Genomic DNA, 21,239 nt, shown 5'->3' with positions numbered 1-21,239 from the left:
CGGAGCCGCCTTTTGTTAAATGGATCCCAGTGACATCACACTGCCAAAAATGCTTATGATTATTATTTGAAATGATGCTATATTTGACACATTTGGACAACTTCACTTTGTGAGAGTGTTTAAGTACATAATCTTTCTGCAAACCCAAACTAATGAATTAAGTTTTCTACTCCTTTAAAGCAGATTAATTCTCCTCGGCTTTTGCTTGGCCCAATGTTGGGCAGCCCTCTCATAGTCCGTCTCGCTGTCATCCATGCTGATGTGGATCAAATTGTCCAAGTCTTCTCCTAGCTTACTAAAATCAGTCGGCTTTGTCCGTCTAGTAGGGGACAACATCGACAGCCAATGAGATCGCTTATAATGAATCGGAAACTTCCGGGATGTCTGACATTTTCTTTTGATATTTTTATTGGACGGTTTGAACACGTGATCTTGACACAGCCAACAGATTACAGTTTGTTTACATCATACCACGCGGACATAATACTTTGGCAAAATCAACACAAACAGTGGAAAAAAAGACTGCTTGTTTAACACAAATATCAATCAATATGTAAATGGATCTGTTATTTGCTCTCCTACAGCGGTGCTTGAAAGTTTGTGAACCCTTTAGAATTTTCTATATTTCTGCATAAATATGACCTAAAACATCATCAGATTTTCACACAAGTCCTAAAAGTAGATAAAGAGAACCCAGTTAAACAAAGGAGACAAAAATATGATACTTGGTCATTTATTTATTGAGGAAAATGATCCAATATTACATATCTGTGAGTGGCAAAAGTATGTGAACCTCTAGGATTAGCAGTTCATTTGAAGGTGAAATTAGAGTCAGGTGTTTTCAATCAATGGGATGACAATCAGGTGTGAGTGGGCACCCTGTTTTATTTAAAGAACAGGGATCTATCAAAGTCTGATCTTCACAACACGTGTTTGTGGAAGTGTATCACGGCACAAACAAAGGAGATTTCTGAGGACCTCAGAAAAAGCATTGTTGATGCTCATCAGACTGGAAAAGGTTACAAAACCATCTCTAAAGAGTTTGGACTCCACCAATCCACAGTCAGACAGATTGTGTACAAATGGAGGAAATTCAAGACCATTGTTATCCTCCCCAGGAGTGGTCGACCAACAAAGATCACTCCAAGAGCAAGGTGTGTAATAGTCGGCGAGGTCACAAAGGACCCCAGGGTAACTTCTAAGCAACTGAAGGCCTCTCTCACATTGGTTAATGTTCATGAGTCCACCATCAGGAGAACACTGAACAACAATGGTGTGCATGGCAGGGTTGCAAGGAGAAAGCCACTGCTCTCCAAAACGAACATTGCTGCTCATCTGCAGTTTGCTAAAGATCATGTGGACAAGCCAGAAGGCTATTGGAAAAATGTTTTGTGGATGGATGAGACCAAAATAGAACTTTTTGGTTTAAATGAGAAGCATTATGTTTGGAGAAAGGAAAACACTGCATTCCAGCATAAGAACCTTATCCCATCTGTGAAACATGGTGGTTGTGGTATCATGGTTTGGGCCTGTTTTGCTGCATCTGGGCCAGGATGGCTTGCCATCATTGATGGAACAATGAAATCTGAATTCTACCAGCAAATTCTAAAGGAAAATGTCAAGACATCTGTCCATGAACTGAATCTCAAGAGAAGGTGGGTCATGCAGCAAGACAACGACCCTAAGCACACACGTTGTTCTACCAAAGAATGGTTAAAGAAGAATAAAGTTAATGTTTTGGAATGGCCAAGTCAAAGTCCTGACCTTAATCCAATGGAAATGTTGTGGAAGGACCTGAAGTGAGCAGTTCATGTGAGGAAACCCACCAACATCCCAGAGTTGAAGCTGTTCTGTACGGAGGAATGGGCTAAAATTCCTCCAAGCCGGCGTGCAGGACTGATCAACAGTTACCGGAAACGTTTAGTTGCAGTTATCGCTGCACAAGGGGGTCACACCAGATACTGAAAGCAAAGGGTCACATACTTTTCCCACTCACAGATATGTAATATTGGATCATTTTCCTCCATAAATAAATGACCAAGTATAATATTTTTCATCTCATTTGTTTAACTGGGTTCTCTTTATCTACTTTTAGGACTTGTGTGAAAATCTGATGTTGTTTTAGGTCATATTTATGCAGAAATATAGAAAATTCTAAAGGGTTCACAAACTTTCAAGCACCACTGTATGTATCTAGTTACTTGTGGGTAGGAAATTTAATGTATCGGTATAAATCTACGCGTATTGGATTTTAACTAAAGCGACCAAGCGTGTCGGCAGGCAGAACGAGTGCATCAGGCCCGATACGCTAAAACGCTTTGGGGAAAACCATGTTTACCGCAAAACTCCGACACTGGAGACTCCTTCCATAAACGTCCAACACCTCCTTACTGAAAACCTCACCGCATCTACAGTTACACGTGATTTTGAATACATTTACGCGGAGCATCCTCTATACAGGGTGTTCTCTGGAGACCCGTCTTTTCGACGGCTGATACTAGAAGTCGATGGGTAATTTTCTGCAACGACAGGCTTCAAAATCCCTATTAGAGAAAATGATGATGAAACAAAGACGAGCAAAGTTAGTTGCACTGGCAGATCAAAATAAACACCAGTGGATGAGTGGGGACCCCAAACAACAATAAATCTGCATCCCATGTGCATGTTTCTCCGGGACAATGTTTGCTCTCCCTTACTTCTGAGGCGGGATGTGATTTGCTGCTCAGAACAGATAGCGCACTCCCACTGGCCAGCACACGGCAAGGCAACCAACCACAGTCCTTATTTTACACGACAGCCAGCTTCAGCTGTGTGTGAAATCTCTAAGGCGTGTGTGATCTCTAATCAGAGATGTCCAGAAGCCCCGGCGACCGGTGGTCTGTACCGGCTACTCGAGCCTAGAAAAAAAAAAAAAAAACCTTGCCTTTCAATGTTCAAGCGATTTATATTGTCTCCGCTGTCCATAATTTGCTGTAAATCCAATTATTCCATCTTCGATTCAGGTCATGACCGGAGGCGACATATTTGTTAATTGATTCTCGCACTCTGATTGGCTGAGCCAGACCACGCCATAGCGTATGTAGTTATGTTACAGAGTCAGGCAGCGTACTACAGAGGGGAACTGAGAAAGCCAAGCACACAAACATCTGGAAGGAAATTTCATACATATTTTGCAAGTATTTTACAGGCCTTGAATACTTTCAAGACCTCAGTCATGGTATTTCATGATACGGACCTCCCAACTAGTAAATAACATTTCTTGAAATGATTTGAGTTGACGGATTCCGTTTTCAGAAATTCGCTAATTTGAAGAGCTTTTCCCAACTGCTTATGCCAAGACTGCACCGAAGGGCCCCAAATTTGCTTCAATATTTCAAATTTTCCCAGAGAAGCATGCCCCCGGACCCCCCCGAGCGGTTCTTCGTTCGCCCATCAGACACCCTTCTCTCAATTTCTAGACGATACCCTGCCTTGCATCTTAGATGGATACTTCGGATAAGATGGTGGGAAAAGGTCTCTAATAAGAAGGCGGAAGAACTAGCGGGTATCGAGAACATCAGTAGTGAAATACGCCGTAGGAGATGGAATTGGATTGGTCACATCTTCAGAGCTGACAGGGAGAGTGGTTGCATGACCGCTTTGGGCACAGAGCGAGAGGAAGCCCAAAGACAACGTGGAGAAGAACTGTGGTGAAGGAGAGGAACACGGCTGGATGGAAAAGCTGGATCACAGCTAAAGACAGGGAGGAGTGGAAAACAAGTGTGAAAGCCTTATACACCTACCGGTGCGAAGAGAGGAGATGATGATGATGACCCTGCCTCTACACAAGTTCCTGTGGAAGTTGTTGCTACAGAAACAACAAAGTATTCGAAGAAGCGCATGAATATAAACCTGTGCTTTGCCTTGCAACTGGAACTACTATCAGAGCTGCAGTGAGAGAAAATTAATCAGCACCTTCCGACCAATCGGAATTGAGAATTCAGCAGCGCAGTTGTAGCCTATACTTTTTTAAAATATATTCTGCGCACACTCCGTGTGTTTCAACACGTTTTAATTCAGCAAAACGTCCTCTAAACGTCCTTACTCGGACGTTTTTTTCTTATTTAACGTAAAAACGTATAGCGTCTTTAAAATATTTACGTTTTTATGTGAAATACTGAACCATTTTAATAAGATGTGTAGAATAAATTATGCAGTCTTTAAAATGTAAATATTATTTGAAATATTTATATGCATTTTAATATTTAGTTTATTTTATATTTAAAATAACATTTTTGCTTATTTGACACAAAAATGTTTAGTCTAATCACATATTTAATCTTTTTAAGGAAGATATTTAAAATATTTAGTAATATACAGTGAATTTTTTTATATCAAAATTTTTTGTAATTTTTTTAAATTGTACAAGACTAAAATATTTAAATAATTTTATGTGAAACATTTATATATTTTAATAAGCTATTTAAAGCATTTAGTTACCTTTCTAAATAAATCTCTCTTATTTGATTAGGAGACTTATCTTGTCTAACATATTTCAACATGATTTGAAAATATACATTTTAATAAGATATTTAAAATAGTTATATATTTTTGTAAAAATATAAATGCTTTTCGTAAACAGAAAAAAAATACATGTATTTTTGTACACATTATATAAAATCACCTTTTTAAAAAAGTACTATTGGCAGTTTGATCAAATCTAGGAGATTATTATTATTATTATTATTATTATAGCAATGATACTGTATACCCCTTCAGCCTGTGCCTCATGGTGATGAACCGGTTGAGGATTTATACGTTTAGCTCTGTACAGACGCTGAAAAAAAAAACACGGAGCATCTCCAGATAAAGACGAATCACATTTCACTAACGTTGCCCTTCTGAGTGAAGAGTCTTTCGGCATCTACAGCAGCCTTCACAAGGTCACCGTTTCCACGTGATGTTCTGGTTGTGTTTTAACAAGTTTTAATTTAGCAGAACGTCCTCCAAGCGTCCTTACCGAACAGCCGAATCATTCTGCGTCCAGATATTAGCTCTCGCTTTTTCCGTCCAAACCCACAAGTATTTTAAAAGCATTTTAAAATAGATCACTTCCCTCAGAGATCCATCCGGTGTTTTGTTTTGCTTTGCATGGACCGGGACACATACAGCCGAATACGTGTGGCACGCATGCAAATATTCTGATTGCGATACTGACAGGATTCAAAAAAAGGTTACGCTGGAATCAAATCGGATTATTATTTGCAAACAAAAGCAGAACGAGAAACGGCAATGCAGTAATTATGCCCTCTCTCTTCTCAAGCACATCACCGACACGGACAGCTAGCAGACCTTTCAAATTCATCGAGAGGAAGCAAGCAGATCGCTCGCCTTTCAGTCTCATCCTCACCTTTTCTTCCTGAGCGTCGACTTCGAGAGGTGAATGCTGGGAAACGCGATCCTGCGCTGTCTTGGAATGCAGAGGGGAGGGCTCGTCGTCCTCCACCTCCTCCAGGACCACGATACACACGCGGCTCATTCGCTCTGACCTCATAGGTGCTTCGGAAAAAACGCGACCCCCCCCCACCCCTGTCCCCGTCCACATCCACGTCCACACGCTGATCGATAAAAATCCCTCTGAATTCAGGTTACTCCGGCATGCAGGACAAACGATCTGTTCGGATCCCGGGCTGACTGTGGTTCTGGCGAGTCCGAATCCGCTACCGTCCCGTCGTCATCACTGTCTGATACACATACTAGCGTAGCGTGGCGAGTCAGGGATTCCTTGATGCTAAAGCAGATGGAGCTGCAGTGATCCAGTCTGCCTGGAGGGCATTACGAACTGCTCTCGTCGCGTGGATTACCATAAAAGCCTCATTTAGTTAACCTTGGAGTCTGAGAGGCAGCGCCGGGGCTCACCGCTGCTGATTAGTGAGGACAAAGCTGAGCTGTGAGCTCTCGTCCGTGTCTCTCTCTCTCTCTCTCTCTCTCTCTGTCTGTCCATTCATGCCGCATGGCAGCCTGCTGAAACCAGCCTTTTTTCAGTTCCAGCCAACACAGCCAGCCCCCACTGCAATTCTAATCCTCCAGCGTACCAAAGACTCTCAGAGAAAATGAAAGCGAGAGAGAGAGAGAGAGAGAGAGAGAGAGAGAGAGAGAGAACCCTGATAGGATGCAGAAAGAGAAAGAGAAAATGCTTTAAAAAAAAACAAAACAAACCGGTAAGGATGGGGATGTAAACAAGGAGCTTATAAAAGAAACAGGAAGGAATTACAACACAGAGAGAGAGAGACCAACCATGACCCAGACACTCAGACAAAACCGTTTCTACCCTTCGGGTTATTTTGTTAATGAATCGCAGGAGCTGCAGTTAGTAGTCCCAGTGAGAGTGCGAGTACAGCAATGAAACACGATATGGCAGAGAGAGAGAGAGAGAGAGAGAGAGAGAGAGAGAGAGAGAGAGAGGGGTGCAGGATAAGACACCTTTAAAGTGCATATCACGGGCAGGGCTCGAAATTAACTTTTTTTCTTTGTGTCCCCCAGTGGTCCCGAATTCTGTGTTGTATTGTCCCGAATGGAAGCAATAGTGTCCCCATTTTTTTCCTCTCTGAAATAACCAGTGGTTAATATTATCATATGAAGTTACTATTATATTTGTAACTATGCGATTTTGAACCCTTTATATCATATCATTTTTACAATAAGTCACAAGACACAAGCGACACATGTCCTATACATCATCTACTTCAAAATTACAGTTATTGCATTTTCAGTTTATTAAACTTTGGCGATCTCACTGTATGAATAGATACCCGTTTATCAGTGGTGTAGTCTACGTGATACGCAGGTATACGCCGTATGCCCACTGGAAAAGCTCAACGATTTCCGTATACTCACTGAAGAGCTCAGTGATTTGCGTATGCGCATACGCCTACCGAAAAATATATTCGTTATTTGAACTGGCCAAACCAACGTCAACATTGTCAGATGAATGTTCCACAGTTCCATTCCTAGATGCCTGTGTTCACCAAACGCGCTTGAGCGCTACAAGCGCCTCTTCAATTCAAATCCTATGGGCTTCATTTATTAGACGCTGACAGAGCCCGACTCAGCACTCAAGCCGTTGCGAGTTGATCCAAGAGCAGAGAATTGACCCTTCCGGGAGCTCCGCTCCCCATAGCAACTGTTGCTATGCCAGTCAAGCCAGCCGTCTGTAGACCCCTTCGCAGTAAACGTCATTAATAAGTAAGAGTAGATTGCGCGCGCAACCTGGACCCAAAAAAGACTCAGCGACGGTAAAGACGAGAAGAAAGATTTGGAAGAAATGTCTAGTTGTTGTGTTGTCGGGTGTCAGAATCGTAGCAGTGATGGGGTTAAAATGTACAGAATTCCAGCAGGATCTCACCCATTCCAAAAAAAATCGCCGACGTCTATGGCTACAAGCCATCAAACGTGTAGACTGGGATGAAAGCGCTATCAAAAATGCGCGGGTTTGCAGCGCCCACTTCATCACAGGTAAGATCAGGCTATTTATTAAATCTTTCTTTTTTATTCTTTCTAGTCTTCCTTTATTGATGTAGCAAAATACTTTGGTAACGTTTGTCTGATTAGCTGGGTCATAGTTACACAATGTAATGAATATTGTTAGCATGTTAACTTAGCTTTGCATGCAATTTTGTTTGTAGGAGAGGTCTCGCTTGACTCAAGCAGTCCAGATTTTGTGCCATCATTATTTGTGTATGCTGAAAATCACAATTTTAAAGCAAGGATGGAAAGGTAAAATTGTGTGGCCTCACTCTAAATGCCAACTTACGTTGACTGCTCTAACCTAGCTCCCGCCCCGTTCAGTTTCATTTCTGCTCTCTGCCGCTCGCTTTTTACGCGCTCTGATTTCTCTTAGCTGCACTCTTTACACTATCATTGTGGATATGTTGGATGATGTAGGCACGAAGTTTTTCGTGGGTGTACACTGAAGTCTTGTCAATAAGGTACGAGTATATATCTGGCCATTGTATACCAGGGAACTTACTAACATCGTCCGTCCACTCTTTAATTAAATACGGATCTGGTAGGCGATGTCCACTTGTTAGAGTTAACTTATTTATGTAGCATTCTCGATCTTGTAACGACAATTGTTTTGCATAATCTGACAGCTCATAATGCCGGTCTATGAGCAGCGCCATTGTTTGAGTCCAGGCTGCGCGCGCATCCTAGCAACGGTCGGTTTGTTTACAAACATGCGAAGGGGTCTAGTTGCTAAGCAACAGTGCTTATTCAGTCATGACAGACCACGCGGCATTATCTAGCATTCAGTCAAGCTTGCGAAATCATGAAACGAAAACAAACGACACTATTTCAGTGTTTTCAGAAGTGTCCTCAGCAATCACTCTGTAACACAACCAAGGAGGCAATGCAGACCTCAAATGCCAGAATATAAAAACACCTGGAAAGTCCTGTAGACCAGGGCTTGTGGACTAACACACTGAAGGGCATTGCGTATTTGTTAATTAAATTAATTTTTTCTTCTTTGAAGCAAACATTTGTTTTAGCACATCTAGGATGTTTTCTTGTTCATTTAAGCTGATGTGCTGAATAGATAAGAAATAAGAAATGCATTTAATATGTTAAAATATATTATTGTGTGATGTGTGTTTAATTTACATGTCAATATGTCAAATTTTCTTGATACATGAAAAATAAAAAAAACAATGATGGAAAAGCCCACTTATCTCAAGTTAAACGGTGAATCAAAATTTAATAAATTTTGTACATTTAAACCACATTTGTTTTGCATACAGTAGATCTGTACACAAAACCAGTTTCAAGATGCATATTACTATGCATTAGGCAGTGATGGTGCTCATGAGGTGTTGCTTTCAGGTTATCGGACAGTTACAAGATGGATGAGTACAAGTATAACAGTATAGCCACAACACACACGTACGTGTGTGTATATATATATATATATATATATATATATATATATATATATAAAATGTGTGAGTATAAATTTTTTTTCCCGGGGGGGTTGCATGGCAAGCACTGAGTATACCCACTGCAAAAAAATAGACTACACCACTGCCGTTTATTTAAAGGGGCCAACTAGCTCATTCAGAAAATGTTTCAACTCCCTACATCTGCAGTACACTTTAGTTGAAAATAAGACCCCTTTTATGTTCATTTCATCTACTTATACCTTGAATATCTGTTGGCATTTATAAGGCCAACTTATAATTTTCACCATTACCGTTATCCATTTTTATGAACTTTCCGTTATCCATTTTTATGAACTTTCCGTTATCCATTTTTATGAACTTTCCGTTATCCATTTTTATGAACTTTCCGTTATCCATTTTTATGAACTTTCCGTTATCCATTTTTATGAACTTTCCGTTATCCATTTTTATGAACTTTCGCTGCCGAAACGTGGGTGCAAATGTTAGCAACATCAACATAGTGTCAGGTCCGAGCCTAGTTGTGCTGCTGACTGACTAAACTTTCTGAACTAGAAAGACACCAAGAAAACTCACTTATTCTGTTGAACGGTATCTTCCGTCAATATCATCCACATCATTCCTGTTGGATTTTATAACGTGTCTAACAGTGTTCATTCAGTTCATTCAGTTGCTAGCGTTGCCTGCAGACCAGGCGATGACACTTTGGATCCTGAAGGTCCCGGAGACGTTATGTCTGGGCTTTCAGTTTCTTCCCCGCGGTCGGTCCGCTTCAACCACTTCAGCATTTTTGTTCTGGCAAGAGTCGGCGCAGCGTGTGCGGTAGCAATTCCATTCCAAGTCCATATAATGCGGCCGAAGATTCTAGAACAGAATGCGCTGCTCTGTAGCCTACTGATGCAGGTGCATCGAAAGTGTAGCTACTAATGTATTTTTCGCTGTTAACGTTTTAAAATTAACAAATTAGGTGAATGTCTACGTATGTGTTACGGCTTTGTAAATAATATTAATGTCGAACTTTTTTTCTAGATCTATTTTTTTTCCATTGTCCCGGGATTGTCCCAGATATGATAATTTTGTGTCCCGATGACATTTTTTATGGTCCCCGGGACATCGGGACACCGTTAGTTTCGAGCGCTGATCACGGGTAAATTCAGGAGCAAGATCAATGTAATTCTCCTATTTTATATTAAACTTTTGGTCAAATATCCGTCACATTTTGTGCAATTTTTTTTACCTTGCGCAATACCAGAAAAATTCAGTTGAAATCGAGCCATCTGAGGCGAATTGGTCCGCCTCTGAAAAAACTTGCCATTTGGATTTCCCGGGAAACGTTGATTTACGTGACGTCACGTGCGGGACGCCTCCCTCTGAATCCTACGTCAGCGCTGGTTTGTTTATGAGAAAATGACCTGGTGGTTTTCTGCAAATTTCTTCAACGTTATCGCGTAATTATTCAAATGGCTAACAGATGTATCGTAGGAGGGTGTAGCAACACCAATCTTGATGGGATTAGTGCTCATCGTTTCCCAAAAGACCGGACAATGAGAGAGAAATGGGAGCGCTTCGTGCGAGACACCCGGAAAAACCCGAGGACCAAAGCAGAGCCGAGAAAAAGACCAAGAAAATCGGCAATTCACAAGTCGACTGTTGCCAGGGTAAGAAATAATTTTGACATCTTTTTCTGTAATGTTGCTAACAGACAAACCAATGCTACCGAAAACATAACCTCCTTGGCGGAGGTAATAATAATAAGAATAAAGTTGAAAAATCCTGAGTGAGAGTCGCAATTTGCACCAGTGCTGCTAACGTGAATTGATTCTTGCTTCTGGCAATTATTTGGCAACATACATACTCGCTTACAGACTCACAATGTAGCATGCGTATTAACAGTTGGATTTTAAAATCGTTTATTTAAATAATCAACATCTAGTTATTTGTTCTCTGGCGTCAGATGTGGTCTGAAAAATGTACCTTGAAGTCTGGGAATTTGAGTACGGAAAAAGTCTGGAATTTTGAAATGGAAAATGTGTAGGAACCCTGTGTTTAGTTAAAGGTTTAGCTGTTGGAACGTCGCCTCCTGTTGGTGCAAAATGAATTAAAATTGTCGTACTGGATCTTGAACTGTAAAAAGGCAGAGGTTTGAATCTTTGGAACAAATGCTTCGTGATCATCGTGTCACAAAGACGAACTTGAGGTCCGGTTTGTGACGGCTCTGGCACAGTGTCAGGGTGAAAGCACTAACACTGACCTTGTCCTGTCCCCTTCTTCACCAGATGAACATCAGAGGCATGCAATTCCTCTTCAATTCCATATTTCAATGCAAAATCGCTCGCTGCTAAACTTGGTCTACACAGGCTGTGCACTGAAACCGCGCAAACTCTCGCAGCCTGCTGGCGCTTCCGCACGTGACGTCACGAATCTGGCTCCAGACTCTCTTGGGATTTTTCCAGACGCGTTCTATTTTTTTCTGCTGTAGACAGATGGCCTTGTGCAAAATTACCCTTCTGGATGAGTGTGTAAAGGGACATACTTTCATATAAAAAAAAAAAAAGAAATTGGTCCAGGATATGCACTGTAAAGTGCGAGTGCCGCTGTGTGCATGCCTCTGATGTTCATCTGGTGAAGAAGGGGACAGGACAAGGTCAGTGTTAGTGCTTTCACCCTGACACTGTGCCAGAGCCGTCACAAACCGGACCTCAAGTTCGTCTTTGTGACACGATGATCACGAAGCATTCGTTCCAAAGATTCAAACCTCTGCCTTTTTACAGTTCAAGATCCAGTACGACAATTTTAATTCATTTTGCACCAACAGGAGGCGACGTTCCAACAGCTAAACCTTTAACTAAACACAGGGTTCCTACACATTTTCCATTTCAAAATTCCAGACTTTTTCCGTACTCAAATTCCCAGACTTCAAGGTACATTTTTCAGACCACATCTGACGCCAGAGAACAAATAACTAGATGTTGATTATTTAAATAAACGATTTTAAAATCCAACTGTTAATACGCATGCTACATTGTGAGTCTGTAAGCGAGTATGTATGTTGCCAAATAATTGCCAGAAGCAAGAATCAATTCACGTTAGCAGCACTGGCGCAAATTGCGACTCTCACTCAGGATTTTTCAACTTTATTCTTATTATTATTACCTCCGCCAAGGAGGTTAGGTTTTCGGTAGCATTGGTTTTTCTGTTAGCAACATTACAGAAAAAGTTATGAACAGATTGCTTTGAAATTTTTTCCAGAGGTGTGACTGGGCACAAGTAACAATCCATTAAATTTTGGCGGTGATCCGGATCACCTTCTGGATCCCGGATTTTTTTTAAAGGATTCTTGGCGGAGGTCTGTGCTCTCCGAGTGCTTTTCTAGTCCTCCGAATATTTTTAGGACGCTATTTCTCCCCCAGTTTTCAACCAATCATCAAATTTCTCACACAGAATACCTCTGGGCTGAAATATGTTGCTATGACTTTTGGTGCTGATCTGGATCACTGATTCGGAATCAAATCAAAGTCCTTCCCACGCCATGTGGCGCAAAGGGCAGCGCCGATCTCCGTTTCCGTAGCCCTCGGCCTCTCGCCTATTACATAGCTAAGGTTACAGTGGGGGGGGGCTAGTCCTCTGGTAACCGCCAGAGTTTGATTCCACGCCCACATCTGTATTGCAGCGTGCCTTGCCAGACAGCAGTAGGCACCACTTTTACGATGGTCTTTGGTATGAGCCGACGGTGAGTAGAACTCGCGATCTCCCGATTGAGAGGCAGACACGCTACCACTAGGCCAACTCGTGGTGCACTGATTTGGAATGATGCATGAAAAACGGGATTTTTTTTTTTCAATCACTTATAACTGAAACTGGCGAGTGGCCTAGTGGTTAGCGTGTCCGTCTCTCGATCAGGAGCTCGCGAGTTCTACTCGTGGTCGGGTCATACCAAAGTCAGTCATAAAAATGGTGCCTAATGGCAAGGCATGCTGCAATACAAATGCAAGCGGGGTGGCAAACTCTCGTGGTTACCAGAGGACCAGCCCCCCCACTGTAACCCTAACTATGTAATATAGGCAAGAGGCCGAGGGCTACAAAACGGCTAGCTCTACATACAAGAGGACTAATAATAATAATTATAACTGTCAATTTTCATGATTTAAAAAAAAAAATTTTGTTCAGGACGTCAGGGCGCGACTTTTCCTTGTCAGGGTGCAGGCACTTACAGATGCAGCCGCAGGGGAGAAACAAACTGAAGACTGAGCCAAAACGAAGAGCAGGAATCGTAGTCAGAGTAATGGGCAGGAGTCGGTTGATCGACAAACAGGATAACCCAAAGAAAACGACAGAGCAAGGTCGGGGACTGAACGTAGATAACGGGTCTAAACACAGGAAGTCAGGCAGAAAGTAAACGGCTTGGTAAAGTTAGGCACGGAAACAGTAAACAATACTTCGTGACAAGAGCGTGTGAGAGCTGGGCTTAAGTAGGTGAGGTGATTGCTGAGGAATGAGAGAAAGGTGCAATTAGTAATCAGGTGACAGAGGGTGTTGTGACTCGAATCCGGAGCAGCCATGTTTGGAGGTTGTTCCAAGCTTGTGTTTTCAACGCCGTTACTGACATTCCTCACTAAGCGTCATTCTCTATCTCTTACTGTTCCAGATCTACAGGGTACGGTGACTAGACGTCTCAGTTTGGAACAACTAGTGCAAATTATGAGCTTTGTTACTCGTTGCTGAAATTATATTCCTTCACAGGACCCCAAAATTTCTCGTGGCTCCCTGTGGCTCTGTTCTGTAGCTCATACAAATCAAATAAAACCAAACCCAATGCATGCAATGCTCAATGCATTTTATTCAAGTCTTTTATTCAAGCTACAATGCTCAAACAATGCAGTGTTTATTCTGTCTCGGTCATGTAAATTTAAAAAACTAAACCGATCCCTTCCGTGTATCAGTATCAAGAGGGATGGTGATGTACAACTCATCAAAAGCAAAGGGAACAGAAGCGCACTGACTTTGTTTCACTGAATATTACATGGAGTAAACCTGTTTACTGTAAACACGCTGTTCAACAAAGAATGAGAAATAAAGTCAAGTAATAATCAAATCAGTCATACAGTAAAAATGCATTCTGAAAACGTAACAGAACTGAGAATAAAACGTAAAATCATTGGTCACAAAAAGTTTAGAAAACTCACGCGCTGTTTTTATGTCTCTCCTTCTGTCATACGTGCACACACACCACTCAAATCCACACACGACGAATGTATTGTCATAGATACACAAATACAATGGTGCTTAAAAGTTTATGAACCCTTTAGAATTTTCTACATTTCTGCATAAATATGACCTAAAACATCATCAGATTTTCACACAAGTCCTAAACAAATGAGACAAAAATATTCTACTTGGTCATTTATTTATTGAGGAAAATGATCCAATATTACATATCTGTGAGTGGCAAAAGTATGTGAACCTCTAGGATTAGCAGTTCATTTGAAGGTGAAATTAGAGTCAGGTGTTTTCAATCAATGGGATGACAATCAGGTGTGAGTGGGCACCCTGTTTTATTTAAAGAACAGGGATCTATCAAAGTCTGATCTTCACAACACATGTTTGTGGAAGTGTATCATGGCACGAACAAAGGAGATTTCTGAGGACCTCAGAAAAAGCGTTGTTGATGCTCATCAGGCTGGAAAAGGTTACAAAACCATCTCTAAAGAGTTTGGATTCCACCAATCCACAGTCAGACAGATTGTGTACAATTGGAGGAAATTCAAGACCATTGTTACCCTCCCCAGGAGTGGTCGACCAACAAAGATCACTCCAAGAGCAAGGAAGGCCTGTAATAGTCGGCGAGGTCACAAAGGACCCCAGGGTAACTTCTAAGCAACTGAAGGCCTCTCTCACATTGGCTAATATTAATGTTCATGAGTCCACCATCAGGAGAACACTGAACAGTGGTGTGCATGGCAGGGTTGCAAGGAGAAAGCCACTGCTCTCCAAAAACAACATTGCTGCTCATCTGCAGTTTGCTAAAGATCATGTGGACAAGCCAGAAAGCTATTGGAAAAAATGTTTTGTGGATGGATGAGACCAAAATAGAACTTTTTGGTTTAAATGAGAAGCGTCATGTTTGGAGAAAGGAAAACACTGCATTCCAGCATAAGAACCTTATCCCATCTGTGAAACATGGTGGTGGTAGTATCATGGTTTGGGCCTGTTTTGCTGCATCTGGGCCAGGACGGCTTGCCATCATTGATTTAATGAATTCTGAATTCTACCAGTGAATTCTAAAGGAAAATGTCAGGACATCTGTCCATGAACTGAATCTCAAGAGAAGGTGGGTCATGCAGCAAGACAACGACCCTAAGCACACAAGTCGTTCTACCAAAGAATGGTTAAAGAAGAATAAAGTGAATGTTTTGGAATGGCCAAGTCAAAGTCCTGACCTTAATCCAATGGAAATGTTGTGGAAGGACCTGAAGCGAGCAGTTCATGTGAGGAAACCCACCAACATCCCAGAGTTGAAGCTGTTCTGTACGGAGGAATGGGCTAAAATTCCCCCAAGCCGGTGTGCAGGACTGATCAACAGTTACTGGAAACGTTTGGTTGCAGTTATTGCTGCACAAGGGGGTCACATACTTTTGCCACTCACAGATATGTAATATTGGATCATTTTCCTCAATAAATAAATGACCAAGTATAATATTTTTGTCTCATTTGTTTAACTGGGTTCTCTTTATCTACTTTTAGGACTTGTGTGAAAATCTGATGGTCACATTTATGCAGAAATAGAAAATTCTAAAGGGTTCACAAACTTTCAAGCACCACTGTATACAGACATACACGCACGCACGATATTTGCCATCATTCACACCTGGGAGCAGCAGCCCCACAACACCAGCTCTCACAAAACTTGCAGTAACCCACTCTTACATTTGTAGTGTGATGTGTGTTAGCACTTTTTTGAGTACTGTATAGGTATGACGCAGCCCAATATGCTAACTTCAGATAGTTCGTTGATGGCAGATGCCACCAGTGTTGTAGTCGAGTCACTAAACCTCGAGTCCGAGTCCAGTCTCGAGTCCCCAGTGTTCAAATCCGAGTCAAGTCCAAGTCATTAAAGAAAATTTGAGTTGAGTTTGAGACGAGTCCACTATTGATCCGAGTCAAGTCCAGGAACAAGACTCCAACCGCACCATTTGACAGTGGCTGTTTTAGCTCCATTAACATTAGTTTGTTCCTGAACAGATGAATGTGCTTCTCTTTATCAGGGAGTGTGAAGTATTCTGTCAGAGATGGTTGGGAGACAGATGTAAGTGCAGAAGGTGTGTTTATTAATACAAGTGAAGACACGTAAACAATCCAGAATGGCAGGCAAAATTGTAAAAAGGTGAAACAGGCAATAGGTCGAGCAAGGCACAAACACGCTATCGTAGACTCGGCAGAATCAAAGACGAGAAACAGGAAATCAGGGATCAGGAAACCAAACAAGGAAATAAGGCTCGGTAATGCATCTCCAACACAACTCAATACTTCACAAAGTAAGTGTGTTTTCGCAGTGTTTATACTGGTGCGCTGATTGCATCTTAATCATGTGCAGGCGCGAGTCATTTACAGCACGCATGCGAGAGTCTGCTTGGCATGCGAGAGTCTGCTTGGCATGCGCGCTGTCCGGCGGGTGCCCAAGAGTCTATCTGATGCACGCACCAAGGCACACAGGTGTGACACTCTTGCACAAAATTAGTTTAAAAAGTAATGCAAATATAAATATCTTATGGCAAGTTACAAAAAAATAAAGGAAAAAAATCAGAGTCTCCAATTTACGAGTCCGAATGCAATTAATGCACGAGTCCAAGTCATCAGTGCTCAAGTCCAAGTCAAGTCACAAGTCCTTAAAATTAGGGCACGAGTCGGACTCAGGTCCGAGTCCTTGACTTGAGTACTACAAGCCTGGATGCCACAGAAATCACCTCAGACAGATCACACACATCTTGCCTCGCTTAAATTCAACAATCAGCGTCACGCTAGTTTGAACATTTTGGCTTAATTTTATATTTTAGTAAAGAAAGTAGGGGCAAGGGGGCGTCGTGGCTCAGGTGGATAAGGCGCCATACCATGAATCCGGGGACCCGGGTTCGATTCCGACCCGAGGTCATTTCCCGATCCCTCCCCATCTCTCTCTCCCGCTCATTTCCTGTCTCTACACTGTCCTATCCAATAAAGGTGAAAAAAGCCCAAAAAATATCTTAAAAAAAAAGTAGGGGCAATAGTCAGGAAACAGAAATTTTTCTCCATACTCTATTTTCCTTTTTCCATACTTATCCAGACCTGGAAATGACTAAAATCAAGTCCCATACTTCTCCATACTGCGTAGGAACCCTTTAAACATACAGTTAGCAATACAAATCCGTACACGTGCACTTAAGTGGTTCAGATGCCCGTGGACGGAAAACTTTTGTGCACTTTTCTGGCCACGAGCTTCAGAATCAAAGACTGCAATCTGATTAGTTCTCTACTCACTACGCCTGGGACAGAGAGACTTCACGTCAAAGCTATTAGTATTTTTTATTTGTACTTCGAAACTATTCTAACTACTTGACAACGAAAGATGCTTCCTGTGACGCAATGACAGACAATAGTCGTTGTTTTATGAACCAGACTTTACTGTATTCTCCCTAATGGACACAAAAAGAAAAGAAAAAAAAGCAGCACAAGAGCAGGCAGTTCCTTTGTAATCATTTCCTTTGCTCATTTCCTTCTGGTTTTGTTCAGCATGATGTTGAACAAAGCTTGTGCCTCAGTTAGCCAACCGTCGTGCCGTGTCTTTAAAATAAGAACTTATAACACTCTTCACAAGTTCTCGGCTATGCGTGTTGCGACTCATGCCCCTCCCTCATAGCTTTCACTCTCAGCCTGCGTTTTTCTGCCTGAAAGCGTTCTTTGAGTCAACTCTTAGCCGTTTCCTCTCCTGCCTTTAATTCTACCTGGGAGTGTTGGAAAAGTCACCATCAGTCCAGTGTGCTCATTTGAATACTAGGCCACGTTTGACAAAGTTAGCAGTGTTTTATCTTGTGTATATCCTTAATGCGAAAACAGAGCTTTAATGTTTCACACTGTTCTGCGTGGCACTTAAAGAGACTCTTACAATATTACTGTTCCTCAGACACAACAAGAAGAAAACACCCCGATACACAAATCTGCTACTGGCTGTGCATGTGTGCGTGCGCGCATGCATATGTGTGTATTGTAAAAGGGAAATTAGTGGCAGACACACAAGCCTTTGTATTTCAAAAGACAGAACAGGGCAGTGGTTAGCACAGTGGCGCGCGCGCACACAGTCTCTCTGGATGTTCACGAGGTTCCACGGTGTCTTTGCTGAATCATTCTCAGATTAGCAGCTCATATCAGAAAGTGCAGAGACGCGCATCACATCCACTCTCATTCCGTGTGCGTCGGCGTGTGTGCAAAAGAGAAGATTGAATTTCATTAAATGTCTAAAGCATGAGGAGCTCAGGTGACTTCTGTTGTTTTTTCGCCATGTGGAAAAGCGTTTTTGATTACCATGTACTAGACAGATCGCTAATACCCTAATAAATCACCACCCCACCATCATCAACACCACAAAACCACCACCAACACCACCCCCACCCTCACCACCACCACTCCCCAACCCACCACCACCCTCACCAGCAACACCACCACCACCCACCAACACCACTCCCCAACCCACCAACACCCTCACCAGCAACACCACCACCAACCAACACCACTCCCCAACCCACCACCACCACCAGCAACACCACCACCACCACCCACCAACACCACTCCCCAACCCAACAGCATCACCATCCCCACCAGCAATACCACCACCCCCAAACCCAACAGCATCACCACCCTCACCACCACCACCCACCAACACCACTCCCCAACCCACCACCACCACCCCCCTCACCAGCAACACCACTCCCCAACCCACCACCACCCTCCAACACCACTCCCCAACCCACCACCACCACCCTCACCAGCAACACCACCACCACCCACCAACACCACTCCCCAACCCACCACCACCCCCCCCACCAGCAACACCACCACCCACCAACACCACTCCCCAACCCAACAGCATCAACATCCCCACCAGCAATACCACCACCCCCAAACCCAACAGCATCACCACCCTCACCACCACCACCCACCAACACCACTCCCCAACCCACCACCACCCTCACCAGCAACACCACCACCACCCTCACCAGCAACACCACCACCACCCACCAACACCACTCCCCAACCCAACAGCATCACCATCCCCACCAGCAATACCACCACCCCCAAACCCAACAGCATCACCACCCTCACCAGGAACACCACCACCACTCCCCAACCCAACAGCATCACCATCCTCACCAGCAATACCACCACCCCAAACCCAACAGCATCACCACCCTCACCAGGAACACCACCACCACTCCCCAACCCAACAGCATCACCATCCTCACCAGCAATACCACCACCACCACCCCAAACCCAACAGCATCACCATCCTCACCAGCAATACCACCACCACCACCCACCAACACCACTCCCCAACCCAACACCACACAACCACCATCAACATAAAGAACACCAACACAAAACCACCACCCCAACAGCATCACCACCCTCACCAGCAATACCACCACCAACACCACCACAAAACCATCACCAACATCAACACTAACCCCACCACAAAACCACCACTATCGACAGCATCACCACCTCCACCACCATCACCACCACCTCCATCAACATCACCACCACCACCAAACCAACACCAAAAAAAAAAAGCACCACCAACACCATCACCCCCTCAATGTCATTAAATTAAGCACAGCACATAAACATGGAGGTGAGATCAGGGTGATGTCTCAATTTAATATCCATATTGTGAAACTGTCTCACTCTGGTTTTCTGAAATATTATGGATATTGGAATATATTTCTATTAATTTACACATTAAAAAAAAATACAAAAACTACCTGAAAGCAGCTGACTTGATGTTAAACTTTTTGTACTTCATTTTTAAAATGTTGACATTTTTCTCCCCTGCTTTTCTGTATTAAAGTTAGTTTGGTTTAATACATTAAAAATGCTATTTTTCATCATTTAAAAATCTTTACTGCTGTTTGTTGGCAAGCCCAGATATCACGACACACAAGTAACATGTTTTTGAGAATATTATGATTTGCCGTTTTGGTCATATCACCCACCTCTAACGCCGGCCATCGATAAAAACACAGCCACAGAAAGTCTGTGTATTGACAAACTCTCGAGTTTCTATGTCCTACGTATTTAATATCAGCAGTGAACGACCTTTCGGACTTGAGGCTGTAAAAACCGAGAGGTGGCCGTCTCTCTCCGGCAGCAAAAGCGCTATTGATTAAGCAGCACCGCTGTCTGCAGCAGGAAGCATTAAAAATGCGCTACCTCGCTCATGCTAACATTAACGGTCTCTCTGAAATCATGACGTGACTTTTGCTTTACTTTACTCAGGCAAAGAAAACAGGGAGGGGCATGTTTCCAGTTTGCATTTTTATAAACAGCTGGATTTCATGATGTGGGTAAAAGAGTAGCAATTTCATTTCACTCTGAAGCTGACAGTCATGTGAAGTCCTTTTTATTCTATAGATCAAGATTTTAAAAGACCTTCCTCTTTCGCAAAGCCTACGGATTATAACTCGTACAACTTTTAGTTCATTTTATAATTGTTGTATTTTGTAAACGCATTGAGACTCGGTGTAATGCGTCTCTAAGAACGTTTTATTATTATTAAAAAGTTTTGAGATGAACAATGTTTAAACTCGTCTCTTAAGTTCTCAGAGTACACGGCTGTTCGAGTTCGGCACGGAACCCAGAATTAAAAGCTGCATGAGTCAGAACGTTAGTATTGGTTATATTTCAAGATTTTTTTTTTTATAACCACCACACTGAGAAAACCTGGCACACGGTTGCATACATGTGTGTGAGAAAAGAAAAAGGGAAAACTGCGAGAGATTTACAGCCTCTGCTCCAGTGGATGTTAGTCCCATACGGATGAAGCTAACTGTTTACATATGAGCGACCGAGAACGCCTGGAGGAACATTCGAGATTCACCACAATCCCCATTAACTCAACCAGCTCTTTCCCACATTGGCATACCATGGCAGCTCCTCATGACCTCAAACCAATGGCCCTCTGAATCGGGGCAGATATGAGGAGAGCCACAAGCCCCGTTGTGACCTACTGCAACGTTCAGTAGATTCAGATAGAACCCACTGGAAGTCTAGCACATGACT

General features: G+C 42.6%; 2 protein-coding genes across 3 annotated transcripts in view; both read right to left on the bottom strand.

Annotated features, from left to right (window-relative positions):
* Positions 1-21,239, bottom strand: part of snx13 (sorting nexin 13) — a 206,041-nt gene that overhangs the window by 25,494 nt on the left and 159,308 nt on the right. The window lies entirely within an intron of this gene.
* Positions 1-21,239, bottom strand: part of LOC132900497 (serine/threonine-protein phosphatase 6 regulatory ankyrin repeat subunit A-like) — a 195,131-nt gene that overhangs the window by 157,411 nt on the left and 16,481 nt on the right. Inside the window, exon 1 of one of the 2 annotated variants that reach the window (XM_060942621.1) lies at positions 5,390-5,554. The exons of the other annotated variant lie outside the window; for it this stretch is intronic. Within the exon in view, the coding sequence (XP_060798604.1) occupies positions 5,390-5,533 (144 nt within the window). The 5' untranslated portion in view covers positions 5,534-5,554. Of the gene's footprint in view, positions 1-5,389; positions 5,555-21,239 lie in introns of those variants that run through there. 2 annotated transcript variants of the gene reach the window in all.

Source organism: Neoarius graeffei, chromosome 16 (genome assembly GCF_027579695.1).
Source record: "Neoarius graeffei isolate fNeoGra1 chromosome 16, fNeoGra1.pri, whole genome shotgun sequence".
In the NCBI taxonomy this organism is placed as follows: Eukaryota; Metazoa; Chordata; class Actinopteri; order Siluriformes; family Ariidae; genus Neoarius; species Neoarius graeffei.
Note: the sequence above shows the minus strand (reverse complement) of the source record. Positions and strands in the feature narration are given on the sequence as shown.